This window comes from Orycteropus afer, unplaced genomic scaffold (genome assembly GCF_000298275.1).
Source record: "Orycteropus afer afer isolate SDZICR_OR568_19922 unplaced genomic scaffold, OryAfe1.0 scaffold00581, whole genome shotgun sequence".
In the NCBI taxonomy this organism is placed as follows: Eukaryota; Metazoa; Chordata; class Mammalia; order Tubulidentata; family Orycteropodidae; genus Orycteropus; species Orycteropus afer.
Genome location: NW_006922168.1, coordinates 898,987 through 922,846, shown reverse-complemented (window position 1 = coordinate 922,846; position 23,860 = coordinate 898,987). Strand labels below are relative to the sequence as shown.

At 38.2% G+C, this 23,860-nt stretch overlaps 2 protein-coding genes across 2 annotated transcripts in view; both read right to left on the bottom strand.

Moving 5' to 3' along the window:
- TIAM2 (TIAM Rac1 associated GEF 2) overlaps window positions 1-7,117 on the bottom strand; it is a 583,282-nt gene extending 576,165 nt beyond the window's left edge. Inside the window, exon 1 of the mRNA XM_007956200.1 lies at window positions 6,412-7,117. The gene's annotated coding sequence lies outside the window, so the exon portion shown is untranslated. The remainder of the gene's footprint in view (window positions 1-6,411) is intronic.
- The window catches only part of SCAF8 (SR-related CTD associated factor 8), a 121,188-nt gene continuing 103,749 nt past the window's right edge, over window positions 6,422-23,860 (bottom strand). The window contains 6 exon segments of the mRNA XM_007956198.2: window positions 6,422-7,881; window positions 11,940-12,158; window positions 16,633-16,701; window positions 18,505-18,649; window positions 20,566-20,702; window positions 22,935-23,091. Of these exon segments, the coding sequence (XP_007954389.1) occupies window positions 6,422-7,881; window positions 11,940-12,158; window positions 16,633-16,701; window positions 18,505-18,649; window positions 20,566-20,702; window positions 22,935-23,091 (2,187 nt within the window).

Here is a 23,860-nt window from a genome sequence, read left to right as displayed (position 1 = left end):
GCCATGATGCTTATGACACTGTCACAGAGACAATGGTCTACATCTTACTTTGATGAGTAGTAACCGAGGTCTTAAAAGCTTGTGAGCAGCCATCTAACGTGCAACTACTGGTCTATCTCTGTCTGGAGCAAAGACGTGTGAGGAAAATCCAAGATGCAAGAAACCATTACTTCAAAGGACTAGTGGACCACATGAAGCTCAGCCCCCACAACCCTGAGACCAGAAGAACTGGATGGTGCCCAGCTTTCACTACTAACACTTGGAAAGGGAGCACAAAAGGAGTTTCCAGATAGAGTGTCAGAAAAATGTGGAACAAAACTCAAACTCATAAAAAGACCAGGCTTACTCAACTGGTGGAACATTCGAGACTATGGCCCTTGGGCACCCTCCTAGCCTGGAACTGAACTCACTCCTGCGGCTCCACTTTCAGCCAAAGAGTAGGCAGGCCTATAAGGTGAACACTACATTGTATACACTTCACAAGTCACTTAAGACTTAAAATATTCTATATTTTGAATAATCTTTAAAACAAGGCAGAATAATTCCAAGTGTACACTAGGGAGGAACACACTTCTTAGAACACTCATCCACATGGTATCAGAAGGACAGCATGTGCCCAGGGATAAAGCTCAGAAGGAAGGAAGGGAAAGGAAAGAAGGATGACGGGAACAGCGAAAACAGGGAGGAAGTGGGAAGAGTGCTGTTACACTGCACAGATCGGAATCGATGTCACAAAGCGTGCAAATTGTTGAATGGAAAACCAATTTGCTCTGTAAACTGTCACCATATCAAAACAGTTAAAAAGAGGAATGATGGCTCAAGAGGTTCAGCAACTCATCCAAAGCCGTAACAATTCTTAAAGCCAGTTTTGAAAGCCCAAACCAATAAAATCTGCGCTTTTTAGAAGAGTTGCCATACAATCTTTCTCTCTTTCTCTTCCTCAACTGATTTGAGAACAGAAATCTTAATCCATGAACTCAAGGCATTTAAGTGCAGAAACTAACCTTAGAAATCACTCAGCCGAGGGCAGTAAACTGCTTATGATGCAAACAACAAACGCAATTGGTAGTCCTTGCTTGGAATGCGGGTTTAAAAGGAGCCTGGAGGGTAAGGAGGAGGAGGAGGAATCTAATGCTCATTTCAAAAAAGGCAGAAATATAAAACAGTGATAGTTACCCACAGAAGAGGGAGGGCGAGGAGGCGAACACAGGACCGCCAAGTGCTACACATCTGCCACTGCCAGTCACCTGTGATATGCTCATCAAATCAGGCCAAGGGCTCCTGGCTCAAAGGCCCAAGTTTAAAGTTCTCTGTCTTGCATCTATGGGCATCTCTGCATCAGCAGGTTTCCAGTTTCCCTCACTACAGGTCATCTCACCACCTCATCTCTCACACAATACGAAGTTAACCCAGCTGCACAATTCTACCCCTTGTACTGTATATATTTTACAAGTTACTTAAGAGCATTTATTTTGTATCTTGAATAATCTTAAAAGAACAAGGCAGAATACTTCCAAGTGTGCATACTAGATAAGAGTCTCTTTAGAAAGTAGTGAATTAAGGAGGGGGGAAGAAAAATGTTTAAGCAAAGCTCATGCCAAAAAATAAAACACTGCTTTGTATTCAATTTTGCTGTGTGACCCACATCTGAGCAGTCCCAACAGTAACATCACTTCTCATCCCTGATACGTATATTGAGTCCCTAAAGGGCTCTTTCTATAATTACATGGTTTCAAGTACATCAGTCTTTGAGGCATTCTATTAAAGTGTCACTTGAGTCAAAAATACTTCCCACAAAACCATCTCACCCGCCTCCTTCCATTCCTTTCTCATCATTCATTTGTAGATTAATACCTGAGTTTAAACCATTTGTGATGATGGACCTCTCTACTTTTTCCTCATCTCTCAATACCAAATTCTACAATTAAGTGTATACGTTGCTGAGAGACAAAAAAATAAGCTTGTATCACTAAAATCATCTCAAGCGTATGGTATATTAAATACTTACAATATATTTTAGCATAACTAAAGTGGAAGTACGTAGGGATTTTATAACATATACATCTTGCCTGGGAGATGTCTTTGTGTTATATATATAAATGTATTAACCTAGAAGATTCTGTATTCATCAATCTGCAGTGATCACACTCCAGGTATTTTCAAAGAGGCCCACTGGTGATTCTGTCACACATTTTCTGGCTGAGAACCACAGAGAACTGTATTTCAATTGTCTTCAATGTGTGTGTTCCAATTTAAGTATGGTCTCCACCTCAAAAGAAATTAATCTAGGGTCATTAACCTTGAACTATAGTGCAGAAAATTTTGCTGACTTAAAGGATCTTATTTTTAAACTTCCTGTAGAAAATGTAGTAATGTTTTTTTTTTCCTTTACAAGTAGAAAACAAAATTTTTAGTGCCTACAACTAACTTTAGCTATAGTTCAAAAGTTATTTTATGTAAAATCACAGCATGAAAAGTTAAACATTTCTAATTCTCTGTCCAACTGTGGTACTGTAACAGAGTATTTAATTATAAATTAGTTTTTATTTTGCCTAGCTTCAGAATGAATATAGATACTTAATCTTTTCCTCCTATATTCTACAAAACCAAAAAACCAAACCCACTGCCATTGATTCAGTTCCGACTCATAATGACCCCACAGGACAGAGTAGAACTGTGCCACAGGATTTCCAAGGCTGTCAATCTTTACAGCAGCAGGATGCCACATCTTCCTCCTATGGAGGAAATAGTGGGTTTGAATCATGGACCTTTAGGCTGGCAGGCAAGCGCTTTAACCACTGTGCCACTAGGGCTTCCTGTATCTTGCATGTAAGATCATTTTATTTATAAAAAGAAAAATGTTAGTCTTTTTTTAAGAGTTAGAAGTCACTGAAACATTTTTTATATCAAGCACCCAATAAATAGTGATGAAGGCACATGAAGTGTAACAAAATTTTTTAATATTCAAATTTCCTTGTTCATTAAAATTCGTGCCCATCAAAAATACATACAGTAAGAAAAACATTAAAATGTTCTCTAACTCACTTAATAAGTAAGTTTAGTTGGATAGGAAATTTATTCAGAATACACTCCACTGAAAACAGTAAACATCATCAATGAACTGCGTGTCAATTTCAATATCGTATTTCTGAGATTCTTAGACACTTGGTAACCCTGTGACATCTCTGCATTAGGGATGTGTCTTACAGTCACTGGCATGTCCTTTTGGAATCATTTATAATTTCTAAGTGGTGCTCTTAAAATCACGGCCACTTGTTGGGAGTGATGGCGTCATAGTGACCCCATGTGACAGAGTAGAACTCCCCCTTAGATCTGATGAAGACAAACATTAAAAAAAAAAAAAGTGTTTCCAATTAAGACAGGTCACTTTTTCTTTGTAAATGTAACAAAACTACTTCCACCTCCTCAAAACAACCCTAAATGTGTGTTTCCATACATTAGGAACTTTTGTAAGTGAAATGTGGTAAATACATTTAATGAAGTAACTAAAATTTCTCAAGACAACAGAAACTGTTCTGGTAAGAATGTACTAGGTTAAATAATGGACAAATCAATCTTATCCATTAAATATTACATGAAGTAATTTCCAGAGTTTTGCTCAAATAATTTTATGCTGTTTCCATCTTTCATTATAAATCTTTCAAAGTATTTGTCCTATATACAGAAATATAATTAGAATAAAAGAGTATTCTACCTATATAATGAAGCTAAAGATTTATTTGTTGTAACAATAGCTTCATTTACAAAACAAGGAAAGTATATGACATTCACCTATGGAGAAGCCTCTTATCTAATGAAATGTTTGGACACATATAAAAAACGTTCAAAAAATAAATAGTTCTGTCCACTCACACATACTGCAGAATGTCAAATGACTTCTACCATGTCACAAATTTCAATGCTTGTGATTTGGTGTCTAATGCAGTTACTGCCTGCCGTACTTCAAAACACGTTACTGAAGTGGCTCGCTCACTCCTGGCCTATTTTCAAATTGCTAACATTTTAGTGACAGAATTATGATCAAAATCATCAAGAATGTGAAAAGTCCATATCAAACTTTGCAAAGGAAGATAATTAGCTTTTCTCTCCATCACATTAAAAAAAAAAAAAAAAAGATGAGTGCTAATATCCATTGTGGACATTTCAGTATAAGGAAGAATAATGTCCTTTCGTTTAAATGTTATTCAACAAAACAAGGACAAGATGAGAACAAGTGCACTGATTTTTTCAGCTCTTTGAAAGGAGCGACATCACAATAGATGAGGCCACTTTCACCGTGCAGTCTTCAAACCAGAAGAACACTTGAATTTACTGATTCCAAGTTTGCAAATGCAGGACCAACAGTGATTTTAAAAAAATCTTTGGATCAGGAATTACTAGAAAGTCTCACATTTTATTCCTACTTATTCCAAGTATATGTAACTCAATGAAAATTACAACTAAAGTAGTTTGCAAGAAATCCCAGTCAATACAATTTCCTTAAGGAGAGACTAACCTTTCCTGAACATTACAATTTTGTATCAGTGTCTGTTTTTCACTTCACCCTAGGAAAAGATCCAAAACCAATTCAAATGACTCACTGTATTGGTTACATTACAGATAAAAGACCAAATTTCTCCTCTCACCCACTTCTCCAAACAAAACAACAAAATAAATGATGTACTATCTCTACTCAGAATGTGTAAAATGAAGAAACTTTATTGCTGACTAGGAACCGTAAAGCCCTTACAATCCTCTAGGGTCAGCAGAGGTGGGCAAAATCAAGCCCTATTCAAAGGGCAGGTGCACGCTATTGTTTTGGAGGCTTGACAAGTGTAGCTCAGGAACTGTAGGTAAGGAGAGCAAATGCTCAATTGCTGGAAATGCATAGGAAACAAAATGGCTCTTCAAAAAGCCAAATGAAAGCCGTTCTTCAGAAACTAAAAAACACCAGTGGTTTTCTACATGTGTGTACACGTAAAACCCAAAGGAGAAACAAACAGCAAATAAATGAACACTATATAAAGCAAAAAGAAATAAACAGGAAATCAACCCCAATAGTTCTGCTACTCAATTTACCTCAGAAGCTAATCTAAACAGTGTCACTCAGAGTCTACAAAGCACACAACGGGATATTGTTGTGATACAAATATTTTCTAATCCACCAATACTGTGGTACATTCTGTGCAATTAATTCTGCACTCCAGAAATTCACTTCAGACAACTGACTGGTTTAAGTACTGTGGGCTAGCACTATCGATGTTGAACAGCAAATAGAGTGGAAACCAATAGAGCGCAGGCATTTGTGTGAATTTGGGCATCATGCTTAACTATATTATAAATGAACCACCAAACCTTTTTTTTTTTTAAAAAAAAAACAATACTTCCTATTTTACTTTCATTAAGACTAGGAGCTATTACTATGAACAGTATTAATTACCTAACTTCCTGTAATTTTCTATCAGGTTTCAGAGACTATTTTATCATCTAAACGTTTTTAACTTTCTTATGTTTCTCTGTATGTACATGAAGATAAACACACAGAGAAACTGAAGCCTACATATGATTTACACACTAAATATGCACAGATATTACATACATACTAAGGAGAGACTGCATGATTTTTATATCAAAGTACATGCTTTTTCCACCACACAGTTCTTCATCAGTTAGGAGGAATAGAAAACTTTTTCAACAACTAAACACATGCTGCTTATGATGCGAGGTTTTAAGAATTTGTAGGTTAAAAAAATACAATTCCTAGAACACTGTTATCAAACAAATAAGTTTTATTGGCATCTAAAAACAAAACTCACCCAACATTGAAACGTACTTCCATATTGTGTTTTCTTTGTTCTTTTGTACTCACTGCAGTATGAGGAACAAATCACACACGCTTACTTTGGAGAAACAGAGACCATAGTGTAGATTTTACAAAATCACTGTTTAAATCTCTGTATTGTGCTCCTCAAATATCTAGAGCCAGTCTTTGCATAAAATATCACAGCTTTGTCTATTTAAAATTCTGCAGCAGCCTAAAGATATGGGTAAGATATACCACCACTCGCTATTCTGAATATATCTATGACCATATCCAACCTAATGGTAGTATCTAAAAAATTCTTTCTTCCATAGGAAGTCTCTGACAAGCTGTTATTCATTTCCTTGAAGTTAAAAGAATCTGGGGGCAACATTTATATTTTACCAGAAAAATAAAAAAATGTTTACCTACCATGTTCATATTAAGAACAATGTCTATACAAGTCAGTTGTACAATTATTTTAAGAGAAAGGTGAACATGAACATCAGATTAACTTAATTCTGGCAGACAAAAGTGAACAACTATGGTCCAGTCAGCCATTAATCTATTACAGAGAGATGACAACTTTACAAAAGGTATCTTTTACCTACTGAGTGATGATTATGTCCCCTCAGTTTCTGTGCTTTCTACCACTGGTTCACTTTCTATATCAGCAACTGTGTCACTCTTCTCCTTGTTTATCTCACTTGAAGGCGTCAGTTTTTCATAAAGTTCAGGATCATTCTGTACTTGTAAAGGAGGTGGTTGAGCATGTCTCTCTGTATTTTCACCATTGACCTGAGGCACATTATCACCTTTTCGTTGAGAAGTGGCCCCTTCAAAATAATCAAAAACCCGAGGAGCATGAGGAGGTGGGACCCAGGTGTTTGGAATTCTGTCTCGTCCAAGACGATTTCCATTAATTTCTCTGCAGAAATCAAAATCTCTGTCATCTCTATCCCTCTGCCTCTCCCAGGGTCTTCTGCGATCATCAAAATCCCTGTGAACTTCTTGTCCAAATCCTCTGTTCCAAGGACCACTTCTGGGGTCAAACCTATAGTTTCCAGGCCGAAATCTACCTCTTTCTTCATGTAAGCCTTTTGGACCACCAAAGACAGGTAGAACTCGATGCTCTCTCTCATCAAAATCTCCTCTATGCCCCCAGGGCTTCTCTGGATTAAAGCCAAAATGGTCTCTTCGACCAAGATGATCCATACCCGGCCTCACAAGGTTCTCTCTTATATCTACAGGAGGTCTTCCAAAATGATCCCTACCATCTAATGGAGGCCTTCCAGGACCTTCTCTTGGATCTACAGGCCGCCCAACCACATCCCTAACATCCACCGGGGGAGGTATACCAATGCTTTCTCTGGTTTCTAGAGGAGGAAACCGGTAATCTCTATCGCCTTCTTGTTGAATGTTATCATTCCCAAGTGGCAGCCTTTTGTCTGGATTAGGCACACTGTCTACACTTGGCCTTCCAGGAGCTAGAAAAGGTCTTTCAGGATGACTAAAAATATCTCCTGGAGGAAAAGGAGCACGAGGTGGTGGGTGAAGAGCTGAATCAAGTACTGATGGGGGAGGGAGTCCTCGGTGGGGTGGAATTCCAGGCTGGATTAAAGGAAATCTTGGTCCAGGCACCTGGGGCATCAGTCCTGGACGAATGTCTAACATTGGCATTGCAGGCATCCTTTGAGTAGAGATACTTAAAGGGGGTAAGTTCTGAGGACCAGCTGGTGGTTGTGTTGCCAAAAGTCCAGATGCATTTGGAACATGTGGTGGCTGTATTCCTACAAGTCCTGAATTGTTAGGTATATTTGGGGGAAGCACTCCCAAAAGTCCAGAATTACTCGACACACTTGGTGGCTGTATTCCCAAAACTCCAGAGTTATTTAGAATATTTGGTGGCTGGGCTCCAATAACCCCAGAACTATTGGAAGCAATAGATGGCCGGACCCCAAGAATCTCAGAATGACTTGATACATTTGGTCTTTGGACTCCCAGAATTCCAGAGTTGTTTGTCATATTTGATGGTGGTCCTCCTAAAATTGCAGAACTGCTGGAAACATCATTTGGAATCACTAAAAGGAAAAAAAGGGAAATGAGCTTCTAAATAGTCACAAAATTAAAGTCATTCAGGCATGAAAAGAAAACTGTAAACATTAATGCTATAATTTCTAGGAGTTAGCGGAATCCGCTACTTTCATGACCCCAAAATCAAGGTGCACTAGACACTAAATGAAAATTAAAGCCAGAATTACTATCTAACTCAAAACCAAACTCACTGCTGTCAAGTCTGACTCATAAGAGACTCCTTCTTGGGTTTCCAAGGCAGTTATCTCTACAGAAGTAGACTGCCCAGTCTTCCTTCTGAGGAGTGGCTGGTGGGTTTGTACCACCAGCCTTCTGGTTGGCAGTCAAATGCCTTAGGCACTATGCCACCAGAGCTCCCTAATACTATCTTTTGTTGTTGTTGTTGTTGATATGTGCCATCGAGTCGGACCGGACTCATAGCGACTCCTCCTTGGGTTTCCGAGGCAGTATCACTACGGAAGTAGATTGCCCCAAGTAGATTGCTTGGTTCAAACCGAGGAGTTCCTGGTGGGTTTGAACCGCCAGCCCTCTGGTTAGCAGTCCAGTGCCTTAGGCACTACACTACCAGAGTTCCCAAATACTATCTGTTGTTGTTGTTGTTGTTGTTTGCCGTCAAGTCGGACCCGACTCATAGTGACCCCTCCCCTTGGGTTTCCGAGGCAGTATCACTACGGAAGTAGATTACCCAATACTGATATTAAATATCCCATAGTGATATTTAAATATTAAAATACACGAGGCTGTCGGTAATCCTTATGTGCAATTTTTAACTTAACCAAAACGTCAGGTTTTATACTAATCTTCATCTTTAACAAAGATTTCCTAAAGGACTTAAAATTCTCAATATACCGATCGTGATACCTTACTAAAACGAATTTATGCTTTCAAACACCCCATCTATCACCTAGACCTAGATGGAGAAAAACCGGTAGAATAGAGTTCCTGCTAGAAGTTATGGCCACCTAATACTTGTTCATCTTTCTATAGGATAGGATACTATCCACAGGTCTACCAAAAAAAAAAAAAACAACTCACTGCTTTTGAGTTGGATCCAACTGAAAACAAAACCACCCACTTATCACTATGGAAATAGATTGCCCAATCTTCCCTCCCGAGGAGTGGTTGGTGGTTAGCAGTCAAATGCCTTAGGCACTATACTATCAGAGCTCCCATCAACAGGTATACAAGCATGGTCAATTAATCCAACTATTATTCAAATTTACACACCAACCACTAATATAAAAGCAAAGAAATTGAAGATCTGTACCAATTTCTGCAGTCTGAAATTAATCAAACATGCAACCAAGATGCACTAACAATTGAAACATGAAAGCTGAAAACAAGGATCAGTAGATGGAAAATACCGCCTTGGTGATAGAAATTTCAGATATCGCATGAAAGGACTTTGTAAGACAAATGACTAATTCATTGCAAATACCTTGTTTTCAACCATAAAAATAGTGACTGTAACACTGGGACCTCACCAGATGGAATACACAGATATCAAACCAACTACATGTGTGGAAACAGACAATGGAGAAACTCAGATCAGTCAAAACAGGCCAGGGGCTGACTGTATAACACATCATCAATTGCTCATATGCAAGTTCAAGCTGAAGCTGAAGAAAATGAAAACAAGTCCACAAGAGTCAAAACACAACCCTAAGTATATCCAATCTGAGTTTAGAGACCACCTCAAAAATAGATCTGACACAGCAAATGCTAATGACTGAAGATCAGACAAGTTGTGGAATGATATCAAGGGCATCATACACAAGGAAAGCAAAAGGTTATTAAAAAGACAGGAAAGATAAAAAGTAAATAAAAAGCAAAGAAGAAAGAAAAGAAATGAATGTCAGGATAGAGTCTGAAACTTAAACAGAGAGTAGCTGAAGTGAACGGAAGAAATGATGACGTGAAAGATCTAAGCAGAAGAGTGCAAAGGGCAGCTTGAGAAGACAAAGTATTATAATGAAATGTGCAAACACCTGGAGTTAAAAAATCGAAAGAGAAGAGTATGCTCAGTATTTCTCAAGCAAAAAAACTGAAGAAAAATTCAAGCTTCAAACTACAATACCAGAGGATTCAATAGGCAAAATACTGAACAATGCAAAAAAGCATCAAATGAAGGTGGAAGGAATACACAAGACACTGAAACAAAAAGAACTGTCGATGTGAAACCATTTCAGGAGGTAGCATACGATCAACAACCAATGGTATGGAAGGAAGAAGTTCAAGCTGCACTGAAGCCACTGGAAAAAACAAGGCTTCAGGAACTGATGGCGTATCAACTAAGACATTTCAACAAATGGATGCACTGATGAAGTGCTCATTTCATCTATGCCAGGAAACTGGGAAGAGAACTACCTGGCCAATCAACTAAAAGAGATCTATATTTGTGTCCATCCAAAGAAAGAAGATCAAGTAGAATTCACAAATTATCTAACAATATCATTAATATCACATGGAAGGAAAATTTTGCTAAAGATGACTGAAATATGGTACATCAATAGGGAATGAACAGAAATTCAAGCCAGATTCAGAAGACAAAGAACGAGGGATATCACTGCTGATGTCAGATGGATCTTGGCTGAGAGCAGAGAAGACCAGAAAGATGTTCACCTGTGTTTTATTGACCATGCAAAGTCATCTGACTATGTGGATCATAACAAATTATAGATAACATTGTGAAGAATGGGAATTGCAGAACGCTTAACTGTGCTCATGTGGAACCTGTATACAGACCAAGAGGTAGGTAGTTCTGACAGAACAAGGAATACTGTGTGGTTTAAAATCAGCAAAGGTGTGTGTCAGAGTTGTAGTCTTTCATCATTTTTATTCAATCTGTATGCAGAACAAATAATCCAAGAAGCTGGACTATATGAAGAGAAATACAGCATCAGTACTAAGGAAGACTAATTAACAACCAACTTGTGACAGTCAGATGACACAACCTTGATTATTGAAAGCGAAGAGGGTTTGAAGTACCTACTGATGAAGACTGCACAGTGGAATGTACAGTATGGATTACACCTTAACATAGAGAAAATAAAACTTCTCACAACTGGCCCAATAAGCAACATTGTCAAATGAAGAAAAGACTGAGGTTGTCAAGCATTTCATTTTACTTGGAGCCACAATCAACAGCCATGGAAGGAGCAAACAAGAAATCAGATGACATATTGCACTGGGCAAATCTGCTGCAGAAGACCTCTCTAAAGTGCTAAAAAGCAAAGATGTCACTTTGAGAAGTAAGGTGCACCTGACCCAAGCTATGGTATTTTCAACTGCCTCATATGCATATGAAAGATGCACAAACAGAGAATTGATGCCGTTGAGTAATGGTGCTGGTAAAGAATACTGACTATACCACGGACTGCTAAAAGTCTGAACAAATCTGTTTTAGAAGAAAAAGAGCCAGGGCGCTCTTTACAAGCAAGGATGGTGAGACTTGGTCTCAAGTATACTATCAGCATACTATCAGAAGGGACAAGTCCCTGGAGAAGGACATCATTCTTGGCAAAGTAGGGGGTCAGCAGAAAAGAGGAAGACTCTCAACCAGATGGATTGATACAGTGCTTGGAACAATGGGCCCAAGCAAAGCAATGACTGTGAGGATGGAACAGGACTGTGCAAGTGCTTCATTCTGTTATACACTGAGTTGCTGTGAGTCAGACCCGACTCGATGGCACCTAACACAACAAGAACAAATAGGTATACAGATTTTGTACAACCTTATTGAACAATATATTGACTGTGTCCCAACAGGCAAAAAAAACCAAACTACCAGGGATCTTAATGGAAATGTGTCAAACCTACACCATGCTGAAGAATGTCTATATATATATATATATATATATATATATACACATATATGTATTTTAGCAGAAATTTTAGATCCTTGTGATCACTTTTAAAAAAATAAAGCTGAACATTTTAACATTTATGCACTAAATTAGTTACAAACACATACTACTTCAGAATTAAGTAAAAATACAGAGAAGTAATGCCTATAATTTAACCATGTAGACGAGGATTTGTTTACCTGCTCTGTGGTTTTCACCAGAAGCAATCTGGTGGTCTGTAAGATGAGGTCCTTTTTCATCGGGCTCTGCTTGTTTACTTGGAGGATTGAAAACGTTCCCAGCTGGCAGTGCAGAAGGAGCAAGGCTGCTGGCAACAGAACCACCTGGCAAAACAAGGCTACCAAAACCAACATCTTTCACTGTTTCTGGAGTCATGGATAATGGTGGCTGCACTAAAGCTGTTTAAAGAAAGGAAAAGTACATTTCAGACTCAGTTAATCAATTCATGGGTTAATTTAAAACAGTCACTATGCCCAACACACCTAGTCAAACTTATAAATGTTCTTCCCATGTTCTTGTCTACTGCTGAATGACTACCCAGTCAACGCGACTACACACAGCTCTGCTCTGGCCCTTGCACAATACTCTTCATGAACCTAACTTCTGGCAGTCTCAGTGCTTCATTTCATGGCATCTCTGTATTACCAAGCACATTACACAATAACTGATGCTCACTTTGAGAAATGAGTAAATCACGGAGACCCTAAATTATATTTAGAAGAAAGCTTTTTTTTAAAAAAAAAAAAAAAAAAAAGATAACAAAAAGAAAAAATCAAACTCACTGCTGTTGAGCCCGACTCATAGTGACACCTCTTTGGGTTTCCAAGGCAGTATCTCTATGGAAGTAGACTGCCCAATCTTTCTTCCGAGTTTTAAAAGATAGGGAGAAACAATACTTTTTAATAATATTTTTGTTAAAGGTCACCTATCAGCCAAAACAAAGAGTGGCTCATAAATAATATCACCAGTGAGTACTGTGCTTCTTTAAGCAATCACCTCAATGAGACCTCACAGACCAAACATGGAGAGGTCAGTGGGGACAAGGAAGCCAGATTAAGGCAAGAGAACCAGCAGCATGGAAATAATGAGAACACAGACCCCCTGTGAAAAGTGGAACCAATGTCACTGAGTAACATGCATCAAAGCTGTTAAATATTATGGTACATTTTCTCCAAAATCACATTTGAGAAAAAATCTTTCCTCAAAGATATTTAGTAAGGATATCAACACTTTCAAAGTACATTCCAGTCATCAAAAAAATCACTATTTTCTAAAGATGCCAGATAAGTGAATATATAAACATACAGAAGTGATTAGTACAGACTGACAAGTGCTTAAGAGAATGAAAATGTGCCTAATTTCTTTGAAATTACAACATGATACATCTTTATAAAGCTCCTCAGTGCTGCGAACGGTTCACAGACTTGGCTACTAACCAAAAGTCTGGAGGTTCAAATCTATCCAGGACCGCCTCAGAAGAAAGTCCCAGTGATCAATTTCCAAAAAAAATCAGCCACTGAAAACCACAGGGAGCACAGATCTACTCTGACGTAGAGGGCACTGCCATGAGTCGAGTCAACAGGACAGCAACCAGTGCTGACAGGATGCTTTATACTCAATCGCTCTGGCCAAAGGACGTTAGGAACTCACAGGTAAGAGACTGCAGATACATAGCTAGGAAGGTTACCATCTCAAGAGTGGGCAGAAGATTCCCCAAGAGCATTATGCCATTTATATGTTAAAATACAGAACTAATCAAGTGTAACAATTGTAATTATATGGTTATAATTTTTAGTACAATTTATGTCACTTAGAACACTGCTAAATCACTGACCTGAGGATTTTAGAAAGCTGACTTTATATGCTGACATTTAACTCTAGATTATCACCTGGACAAACTATTAGCACTTAACAGAGCTGCAAGATAGGGATAAAACCACATGTGACCATGGATGGGAATTATGAGAATTAAATGTGACAGTGTAAATAAGTAATCATGACATCTAGTAAATTCTTCTTTCTTGGTTAATTAATCCTTGATTTGCAAAATGAATTCAGAAATGGAGTCCGAACACTTTAATTTTCAGAAATAGAAACAACTCTTCCCAATCGACCAATAAAAAACAAAAAAGAAACATCTTAATGCTGTCTGAACACTGAAGGAGGGGAAGGGGTTTCAGAATATAAAGAAGAGGGGTTAGGTACAAGTTCAGCTCTGTATCATCACATACACTGTCCTAACAATAAGGTCCTTACGTTTAGCGCTAACTTTTGAGACAGGCCTGCCTAAATTACTGAAGGTTTTTCTAAATGCTTGAAAATTACTATAGATAAATAATAGGGCAAAATTAATTAAAAAAAAAAATTTTACTATTTCGACAGTGTTCCTAAATAGAAAAAAAAAAGGTAATAAAAAGTTAATACAAAAAATTATTATTTCAAGTGATCTTGGTAAATGCAATTTGAGTGTGTGTGTGTGTGTATATGTGTATGTATATATATATATATATATATATATATCTTTACCAAAAACCCACTGTCATCAAGTCAATTTTGACTCCTATCAACCATGTAGGACAGAGCAGAGCTGCCCCATAGGGTTTCCAAGGCTGTAAATATTTACAGAAGCAAACTGCCTCCTCTTTTCTCCCATAGTGGGAGCTGGTGAGTTTGAACTGCAGACCTTTGGTTGGCAGCTGAGTATTTTAAGTACTGAGTCCCCGAAGCTCCTATATATCATTAATGAACATATATTCCGAGGACAAAGAAAGTAGCAGAGAAACCTTAGTTTCATCTAGTAGTCTTATTGCTGGTTGTAATACTGGTTTTCCCTTTCCAAAATACTGTGTGTGTGTATGCATCACAGAATAAGGCAAAAATAAAAAATGTTATTTTTCCTTTGTGATGACAATACACAATTATAAAAAAATGAAAGTAGCTAACTAAAAAATCCTATATTAAATTTGTTTTGGATATAACAATATAATGTAATAATAAAAAGAAAAATTCCTAGACTCAATGAAAACCAAAAAAGCAAAATGAGAATCTAGTACCCAGATGGTGAAGTCACATATTATGGCTCATATGGAAAAACAGCTGATTCTCAGAATGAAGCAAAAAATAAGCAAGATCCGTCTGGAACAGACTAGGACAAAAAGTGAAGAAGGTAGTAAAAACTAAAGTAGTCATGTCAAAGCAACAGAGAAGTAACATGAAAAGCTCTCCTATTGTCCAAAGATGGAACATTCTCAACGTGAAAAATGAAAATAACGGCTTTAAGTAAAAAGGCAGTAACTAACAAGTACTTAAGAAAAAAAAAAAAAGGAGGAGGGGAGGAAGAGGAAATAGAAGATTGTTGTTGTTGTTGTTATGTGCCGTCGAGTCGGCCTCGACTCATAGCGACCCCTCCTTGGGTTTCCGAGGCAGTGTCACTACGGAAGTAGGATTGCCCAACCTTCCTTCCGAGGAGTGGCTGGTGGGTTTGAACCACCAGCCTTCTGGTTAGCAGTCAAGTGCCTTAGCCACTATGCTACCAGAGATTAGGAGAAATAAATCTGCCCTGTTCAATCACTGGATATCACTGGAAATAATCATAGCACAACTCATTACTCTGAGGTGTCTCAAAAATTAAGCACTCGACTACCAGCTGAAAACTTGTTATTTGTCATCGAGTTGGACCCAACTCATAGCGACCCCTCGAGTTTCTGAGGCAGTATCACTACCGAAGTGGACTGCCCAACCTTCCTTCTGAGGAGTGGCTGGTGACTTTGAACCACCAGCCTTCTGGTTAGCAGTAAAGTGTCAGGCACTACGCTATCAGAGCTCCCAGCCATTCAAATCGACCCTGAGGTGCCTAGGAAGTGACGTCTGTTAATAGGTTCAGAAAAGTCACAGCCTATGGCATTCTACTCTGTACACATGGGTCACCATGAGTATAAACTGACTCCACAGCAACTAACAACAACGTAAGTAGAATAAATAGGAAAGGGTGAAAAAAGCACGAAGCAACATTTTTCTAAAAAATGGCAACTGAAAAAAATTTTTTTAACATCTATCCTGGTTTTCCTATATAAACTGCACAAGAAAAAAAATACCACCACCTACCAGTCGGTAAGAAAAATTCTAGCTAGTAAAGAGGAAAGTCCCTAGAGAATTAGACAAAACACCAGTTTACAACTAATGAAAAGTAGATTCAAACAACGATGATTAAAAGGGAAAAACCATGAGATGAAAACATGAGGGAAACCTTTGATGACTGGGTTCCACCACCTGAATCTCCAATCTCTCCTCATGTCATTAAAATTGGGATCAGAAGATATTTTGTGTTTCTAATGTCATATGCACCCACCTGTGAAGTGTGCTTGCAAAAACAGCTGAACCAGAATCTAATCAAGCCTTTGGTGCTAAATCCCATTTTACTCTGTACGCATGGTGAAGAGTAGTAGAACTCCTGAGATGATGGCCCTTGGGGAACCCTTCAAGCAGGGAAGTGAACTCATCCCCCACGGCTCAACTGACAGCCAAATGACAGACAGGCCTATCAGATGAATAGTGATACCACAGGGTGGTATGTTCTTTTTGGAACAATCAAACATACAAGATCAAGAGGGCAGTGTTTGCCCAGGGACAGAGCTGGGAGGCAGAAGGGGATGGGAAGGAAGGACAAATGGAAGTAGTGGGCACACGCAGGGAAATGTGAAGAGTACTGGTGCACTGTGGGGACTGCAGTGAATGTCACAAACAGAAAGCACGTGGCCTGCTGAATGGAAAACCAATTGCTCCGTAATCTTTCAACCAAATCGCAGTAAAAATTAAAAAAAAAAAAACAAAAACTACCATGACTAAAGAATATTCTGAAGTTAGAAAACTCACATGTTGGCACCACTGGTGGAATAGTAGGTGGTGGTACAACAGGTGGTGGAACTGGAGGTGGCATGAAACCTACATGGAAAACAAAGACCAAAAAAGAAATCATGTAAGAAAAATTGTTTTTGTAAACCAAAGATTTAATTTTCTAATAACTACTTTTATATATTATTGTCATTAGCCCTGTCAGGTTGGCCCCTGATTCATGGCAATCCCACATACAACAGAATGAAAAGGTGGTGGTTATGGATTACTGCACAGTGTAGCTTAGGGTTTTCACTGCCTGATTTTTCAGAAGTAAATCACTAGGCCTTTCTTCTTAGCCTGTCTTAGTCTATTCCCCATCACAGCATCATTTAAGCCCAGTGGCATTAAGAGGCTATAAAACCAAAGATTAACACAAGCCAGGTAATTTATTTGTGTGCTAATACAGTGACTGCACGGGAAGTTAAAACAGTTTTGCAAGCTGCTGGCCAAATTATATGCAATAACATCATCTGTCAAATATGATGTTGTGTTGCTTGGTTACTGTACTATTTAGCTACTACCAGAACATTTCAATAACCCTGGATGATATTATATTACCTTCTGAGCACTGAAATAAATCTTTAATTTATTACTGCCTTTTCTATGATTTTCAATATCAAATGACCAAACTAGGTATCTGCTACCATTCTAATTCCATTAGGAGCTCTGGTAGTGTAGTGTCTAAGGCACTTGACTGCTAACCAGAAGACTGGCGGTTCAAACCCACCAGCCACTCCTTGGAAGGAAGGTTGGGCAATCTACTTCTGTAGTGATACCGCCTCAGAAACCCAAGGAGGGGTCGCTATGAGTCGGGTTAGACTCGAAGGCACGTAACAACAACAACAACAGAGATCCATGGTTTTTCAACAAATGAATGATAGACAATGACCTTGCAAGTGATGGGGCACGGTTTTTCAAATAATCATTTATAAAACACATTCTGAAATAATCTAATTTTGAAATCACACAAAGTATTTGACAAGAGTAGTTTTTCAATATGTAAAATATAACAAAGATAAAATTCTTATTAAAGCTCACCAATTTCAAATTATCTCTCATACCCTAATTTTTAAATTTTATTTATATGGCAAATAACTTACAACCATTCTCAGACAACGATCAACTTTTTAGTTTTACTGGCAGTTTCTGGGAAGACTATTCAATGACTAAGAAGTTAAATTCTACAAATCAAAGTACCTCTTGTAATACGTAAATAATTTGGCGTTAAAAGAAAATTCAAGATGGTTTGAGCCATTTCACATCTCTCCCTCATTTCTCTACCCTCTCCCATGGTGTAATACTTAAGCTCTATCTATGGAAGTGGAAGTGACTATTTAATAACTATGAGATGCATGTTAAGTGACTGAGCATTCTGACCTAAAAATACTGACTCAGGGAACTTTTGCTTATCAAGAATTTAGTATGTTAAAATAAGTATTTTAAAATATATATAAATTCTAATATGAATTTAATGACTTTTAGGAAGGACAATCTACAGAAATGAATACGAACTTTCTGATGAATGGGTCACAATTATAGAGAATTTCATACAAAATCTTTAATACAATTTTTTAAATTTTGAAAGTGTATTTTAACAACTTTGAAAGATTTCCACTTTCCTTTCTCTGTCTCTGCTTTTCAAAGTGTGGTGTTCCAGAAATCTGCATCACCTAAAAACTTGTCACAACTGCCAATTCTCAGGACTCACCACAGACCTAATTAAGTAGACAGTCTAGGGATGGGGCCCAGCAATCTGGACTTCCAGAAGCCCTCCAGGTGGTACTGCTCAATGAAATTTCAATCTGGAAAAAGACAATTCTAGTAATATTCTAAGACACCAGCATTCCTTACCAGGAGGTGGTTGTGAAGGGTTAAAACTTGCTCGAAGGAAAGGAGGCGGAGGCAGTGGGCTGAATCCAGGAGGAGGAACGGGCATTGACACAGGAAATGCTGGTGGGACTAAACTAACCGTAGGCACAGCTGGCGCCACTGGAATCTTGGGTGGATAAAAAAATAAAAGTCCACACATCATTTTATCTACTTGCATGATCACATCTTGGAACAAATAAAGGTAAATTATTTCTATTTCTTACTTAGGAAGGTAACAAGTACCATTGTAGTAACTTTCTCTTTCTTGTTATATAGTTATGAGTAAAGTCCCTTAGGATGAAGGTATATTATTATTATTATTCAACAGACAGTTTACTTAGAGACTGGAGATCTTACTTTCAAATGACATAGAGTAAGGGTTACCTACCTGAATATTCAATACCATGCTCAATTTTAAACTGCCACCTCCCATCAAGTTTTCTAACACCTAGCTATGTTATGCAATCTACCATTAGGAAGCATGTCCACACAGCTTTAGAATGGCTTGGCTTTCTCATGAATATATTTTCTAATCCAAATATAATCATCTTTTACTCATCCTAGGTATTGTACGTCCCAAACAATCATCTACATCCTACACCTCTCCTGAACTGAGGTAATATCAACATCTCAATTTGACTGTCGAAAAGACACTTTAAACTTAACATGCAAAACCAAACTCCCAACTGGCCTTTCCAAGACGACTCTTTCCAGAGTCTTTCCTGTTCTCAGATAATTGTAACTCTATCTTTTCAATTTTTCAAACCACAGCCTTACCTCTACTCTTTCTCGTAACTCCACATTGAATCATGGCATAAAGTCCCACAGGCCTACCTTCAAAGTTTGTCTAATATGGACCAGGTCTCATTACCACCACTGCCATCAGTTCAGTGAGCTGACAGTACACACCTGAATGACTGCAATCATCTTATACCAGGTCTCCCAGCTTGTACCAAAGCCCACTGCAATCTGCACTCAAAACACAGCACTTCTTTGAAATCTATTTCTGATCAAGTCAGCCCTTGCTCAAAATCCTCCAACAATTCCCCTCTTACTCACTTCAACCTGACCTGCCTGCTATTCCCAAGGATGTTCCTGACACTGAGTCTTTATTTCTGCCATCTACAATGTTCCCCCCCCCAAACATCCACATGGTTATTCCTTGCAGCTAAAGTCCTTGTTCAAGGTCACATTCTCAGTTACGCCTACCTGTGACCAGGCACTAGGAGCTCTTATGGTATAGTGGTTAATGTATTCAGCTGCTAATCAAAAGGCTGGTGGTTTGAACCCACCAGCTACTCCGTGGGAGAAAGAGGAGGCAGTCTGCTTCTGTAAGGATTTATAGCCTCAGAAACTGTACAGAACAGTTCTACCCTGTCCTACAGGGTTGTTAAGAGTCAGAATCAACTTGATGGTAGTGAGTATCACCAGATACTTCTTATCATCCCTATCTTACCTTTTTCCTTCCACAGGATCTCATAACCTTATTTCTATTTTTCTGTTACCTCCACTGAGAACATAAGCTTCTTCAGGTGAGAGATTTTTGGGTTTTTTTTGGTCATTGTGTATGCCCCTAGCCTAGAACAGTGAATGTCACAGAGCAGGGCAGGCACTCAATAACTGTTTGTTGAGTAAGTAAACATTTAAGTATTAATGAAACAATTTCTGACAATAATTTTTACTAAAAAACTGTTTGACTTCATTTGTTAAAATAGCTTACTGTTCTGTCAATTTAAGATTTCTCAGTAAAACATGAAACTAAAGAAGAATAAACAATCATGTGACTTGTTAAAAGCAATACTTCCATACCTACCCGCTATTTTAAATTTAATGTGATTAACACACAACAGTAACCACATGATAAACATAGTATCAGCAAAACTTTACAATGACATTTAAAAGAATATTTGTTTTGTTATTTTGCCTAACACTACTGACAAATGTTTGTTGTAATTTGGATGATTTTCTCCAAGCTTTTTATAAACGCATTCATAAAAGCACAACTGTGAGAACAGCACCGACACAAAGCTGCCCAGCACTGACCTGCAACATAGCCACAGGGGGCGGGAAAACCTCCGCCTGGGCCGTGGCCACAGGCTCCTTCTCAGCCGGACGGGGCGGACTCGGTGCTGTCTGGGCCACCTCCTTAACAGGCTCCGCGCTTTTCACCGTTTCCCACTCTAAACGAAATATGTGAAATGGATTGCTTTTGGATAAGTGCGACAATTCCTTTTCCTTCCACATACACATTCATTTCACCTCTGACTCCACCACTCTGGCAATCAGGAAAGTCACACCCTGAGATGTGTCCACAACTGCCCAGATACACGAGGAGTCCTAAAGCTGGACACATGAGATTCATGGGAAAGGCCCTAACATGTTAGTCCAAATTAAGCACCTGGAAGTGATATAACAGGAATGAATCCAACAAGCTGTCTAAGGGAGATGAGCATTATCCTATATTTTGTCACAACATACACCAGGGGAACATCAGTAAGTATTAACCCAACACAGAAAAATCTTTCTGAAAATATGGCCATGCAAAAATATAACAGAGACAGTCCAATGCTTCAGTCCAGTGGTCTCCATCAGTGGTTGTCCATGACACTCAAGAGTAAAGACCAAACTAATCACAATGACTGGTGACAGGAGTTCACCCCTTTGGACATCTCTCACTTCGCCTCCTACCACTCATTCCTCACTCACTCTGCTCACACTACACTGGTCTGATTATTTTTTAATACAAACTTTACAATAGCTAGGGAGGTCTGGGTGGTACAGTGGTTAAGGCATTTTGGCTGCTAACCAAAAGGTCTGCAGTTTGAACCAACTAGCTTCTCCGGAGAATAAAGATACAGCAATGTGCGTCCATAAAGATTAAAGCCTCAGAAACCCTATAGGGCAGTTCTACTCTGTCCTATAATGTTTCTACGAGTCCGAATCAACTTGATGGCAATGGGTTTACACTTGCTGTCCCCTCTACACGGGATGTCCTTTTCTCTAGACAGCTGTGTGTCTTCCTTGCTCATTTCCTTCAAGTCTTTGCTCAGGTATCACCTTCTCCATATGATGTGTCACACACCAAACCCACTGCCATCGAGTCGATTCCAACTCATGGCGATGACCCCTGTTGGGTTTCCCAGGCTGTAAATCTTTACAGAAGTAGATTACCTCATCACCCGCCTACACAGCAGCCGTGGGTCTGGAATGTCAGCCTTCTGGCTCACTGCCAAATGCTTTACCCACCGCACCACCAGAGCCCCAAAGGATGTGTCACAGTCACTTAGAAACTACACTATTTCCCACATCCACACTGCCAACTTCCTTTCCCTATTTTGTCTTCTTAGAACTTGTCAACCCTGGATATATTTATTACCTTTCTTTCTACTACATCATGAGCTGGTAAATCTTTTCTATAGTATTTTAGAATTTTATAGTATTCTGTCACAAATCCCCACCCCCCAAAAGAACCAGCCATATAAAATAGGTAAAAATGAAGGTAACTGTATTTCAACAAAATTTCTATCAACCAACAGGCTGCTGTTAAGACTTGGCCCACAAGCAGAGTCAGCTGACCCCTGCACTGGAATATCACTGCCTGCCATTAATACTTATACTCAATGAATGAATATCTTTAAGAAACATCCACCAAGGGAAAAATGTAAGAGACTGACCAAAAACAAAGGTTTGAAAATATATGCATTGACCTGAGAACTAAAATAATCTGAAAATTAACTAATTTGGGTGAAAGACCTAAAATGTAAAGAAATAAGATATATGTCATATTCCATTTCTTTTCCAAGTATCAATTTTAAGATTTCTATAGGTTATAATTGCTAATCATCTGGTAAATTTATAACTGAAGTGTTTAAAAATAAAAAGACAAACAAAATTTTACACAGTAGAGGCAGCAGGCAGGCTGATCACATGGCTCAGGACGTTCGAGAAGGTGCTTAACATAGTGTGGATCGGGACTAGACCTCCTGACACTGAAATTCTATTCCTGCTATTCTTGGCGTGGATCTTCATCAGAATCATCTGGGGCCTTTTTCAAAGGAGTGTCCCATATCCCCAGTTCTGATCTAAATTCAAGGAATCAGACATCCTTTTGAAAAGCTTCTGCATGCACCACTATCTCTTACAGAGCAACGCTTTAAAACAGATACACATGGAAATGCTACAGGCAGAGACTTCTAAAACACTGCATTTAGGCACTTATGAAATAAGACACAATAAACAACTCAAGTGTCTACTGAACACAGTGTACATCTTTTCTTTTCCCTTTTTGGGGGTTGGAACTAGAAAATAAACACAATTTACCCTGTCATGCAAAACTCATTTCATTCATAATCATTCAAGCCTACTCTTTTAAACAATCAAATGACTTCCATCTGAGCCCTTGGGGTTCTTACCAGTGTTCACCGTTTCCTGATCAATCATGCCTCCTTCTGCAAAACCTTCCAGGTCATCCACCTTGACTTTTTCCCACGGTATATATGTAACACCAAGGTCCACATCCCAGAATTGTTTGTATTCTGTTTTTACACCTTTGTTTAAAGCCCAGGCAATCTATTGGGAATGGAGAGAGGAAAAAAAGAAATACATGTATATGTGTGTGTGTATAAATATATATAAAAAGCAAAGGAAAATGTTCTAAATTATACCTACACACTATAAATACAAATAAATTTATTTAAAAAAAAGGTGATAGGCAAAGCATCATTATTGGAAAACTAGAGGTCAAAAACTTTTGCAATGTACTATCAATTTTTTATTTTGTTTGTTTTTAAAATACAACATTAGATGGAGATGGTATTAACAAGAGGGGATTTATTTCCATTTCTTACTGTACCTTTAAAATGACATTATTTCCAGAGACAATCAAAATCTACTTTGCACTATAAAAATGTTAATGTACGTTAGTAACTATAATGGTTATTGTAATATTTAATAGTTATTAAAAGTTTTATATTCTTTAAAAGCAAGAGACCAGTGGTACTTTATTGTACATGAAGAAACTCTGCCATGAAATGGCGAAGTCTAGGCAGGTATCAGCTCCTTTTGAAAAAGTTACACATTGTAAATGAAACTGCCCAAAGTGGTAACTAGAGAAATAAATCCCTCCAAATAGCAGAAACGAAATATGAGTTAGTCACAGAAAGTAAAATGGGAAAATATGCAATAAACACTCAATTTAAAGACAAAAAGGGATGTATTATATTCATATAAATAAACTTTTCCCAAGGACCAGATTTGTATAAGAAAAGGAAGTGTAAAAAGAAGAAACAAATAGTATAATTAAGGGATGTGATCATGAAGGTTAGGAAGAAGTGAAAGA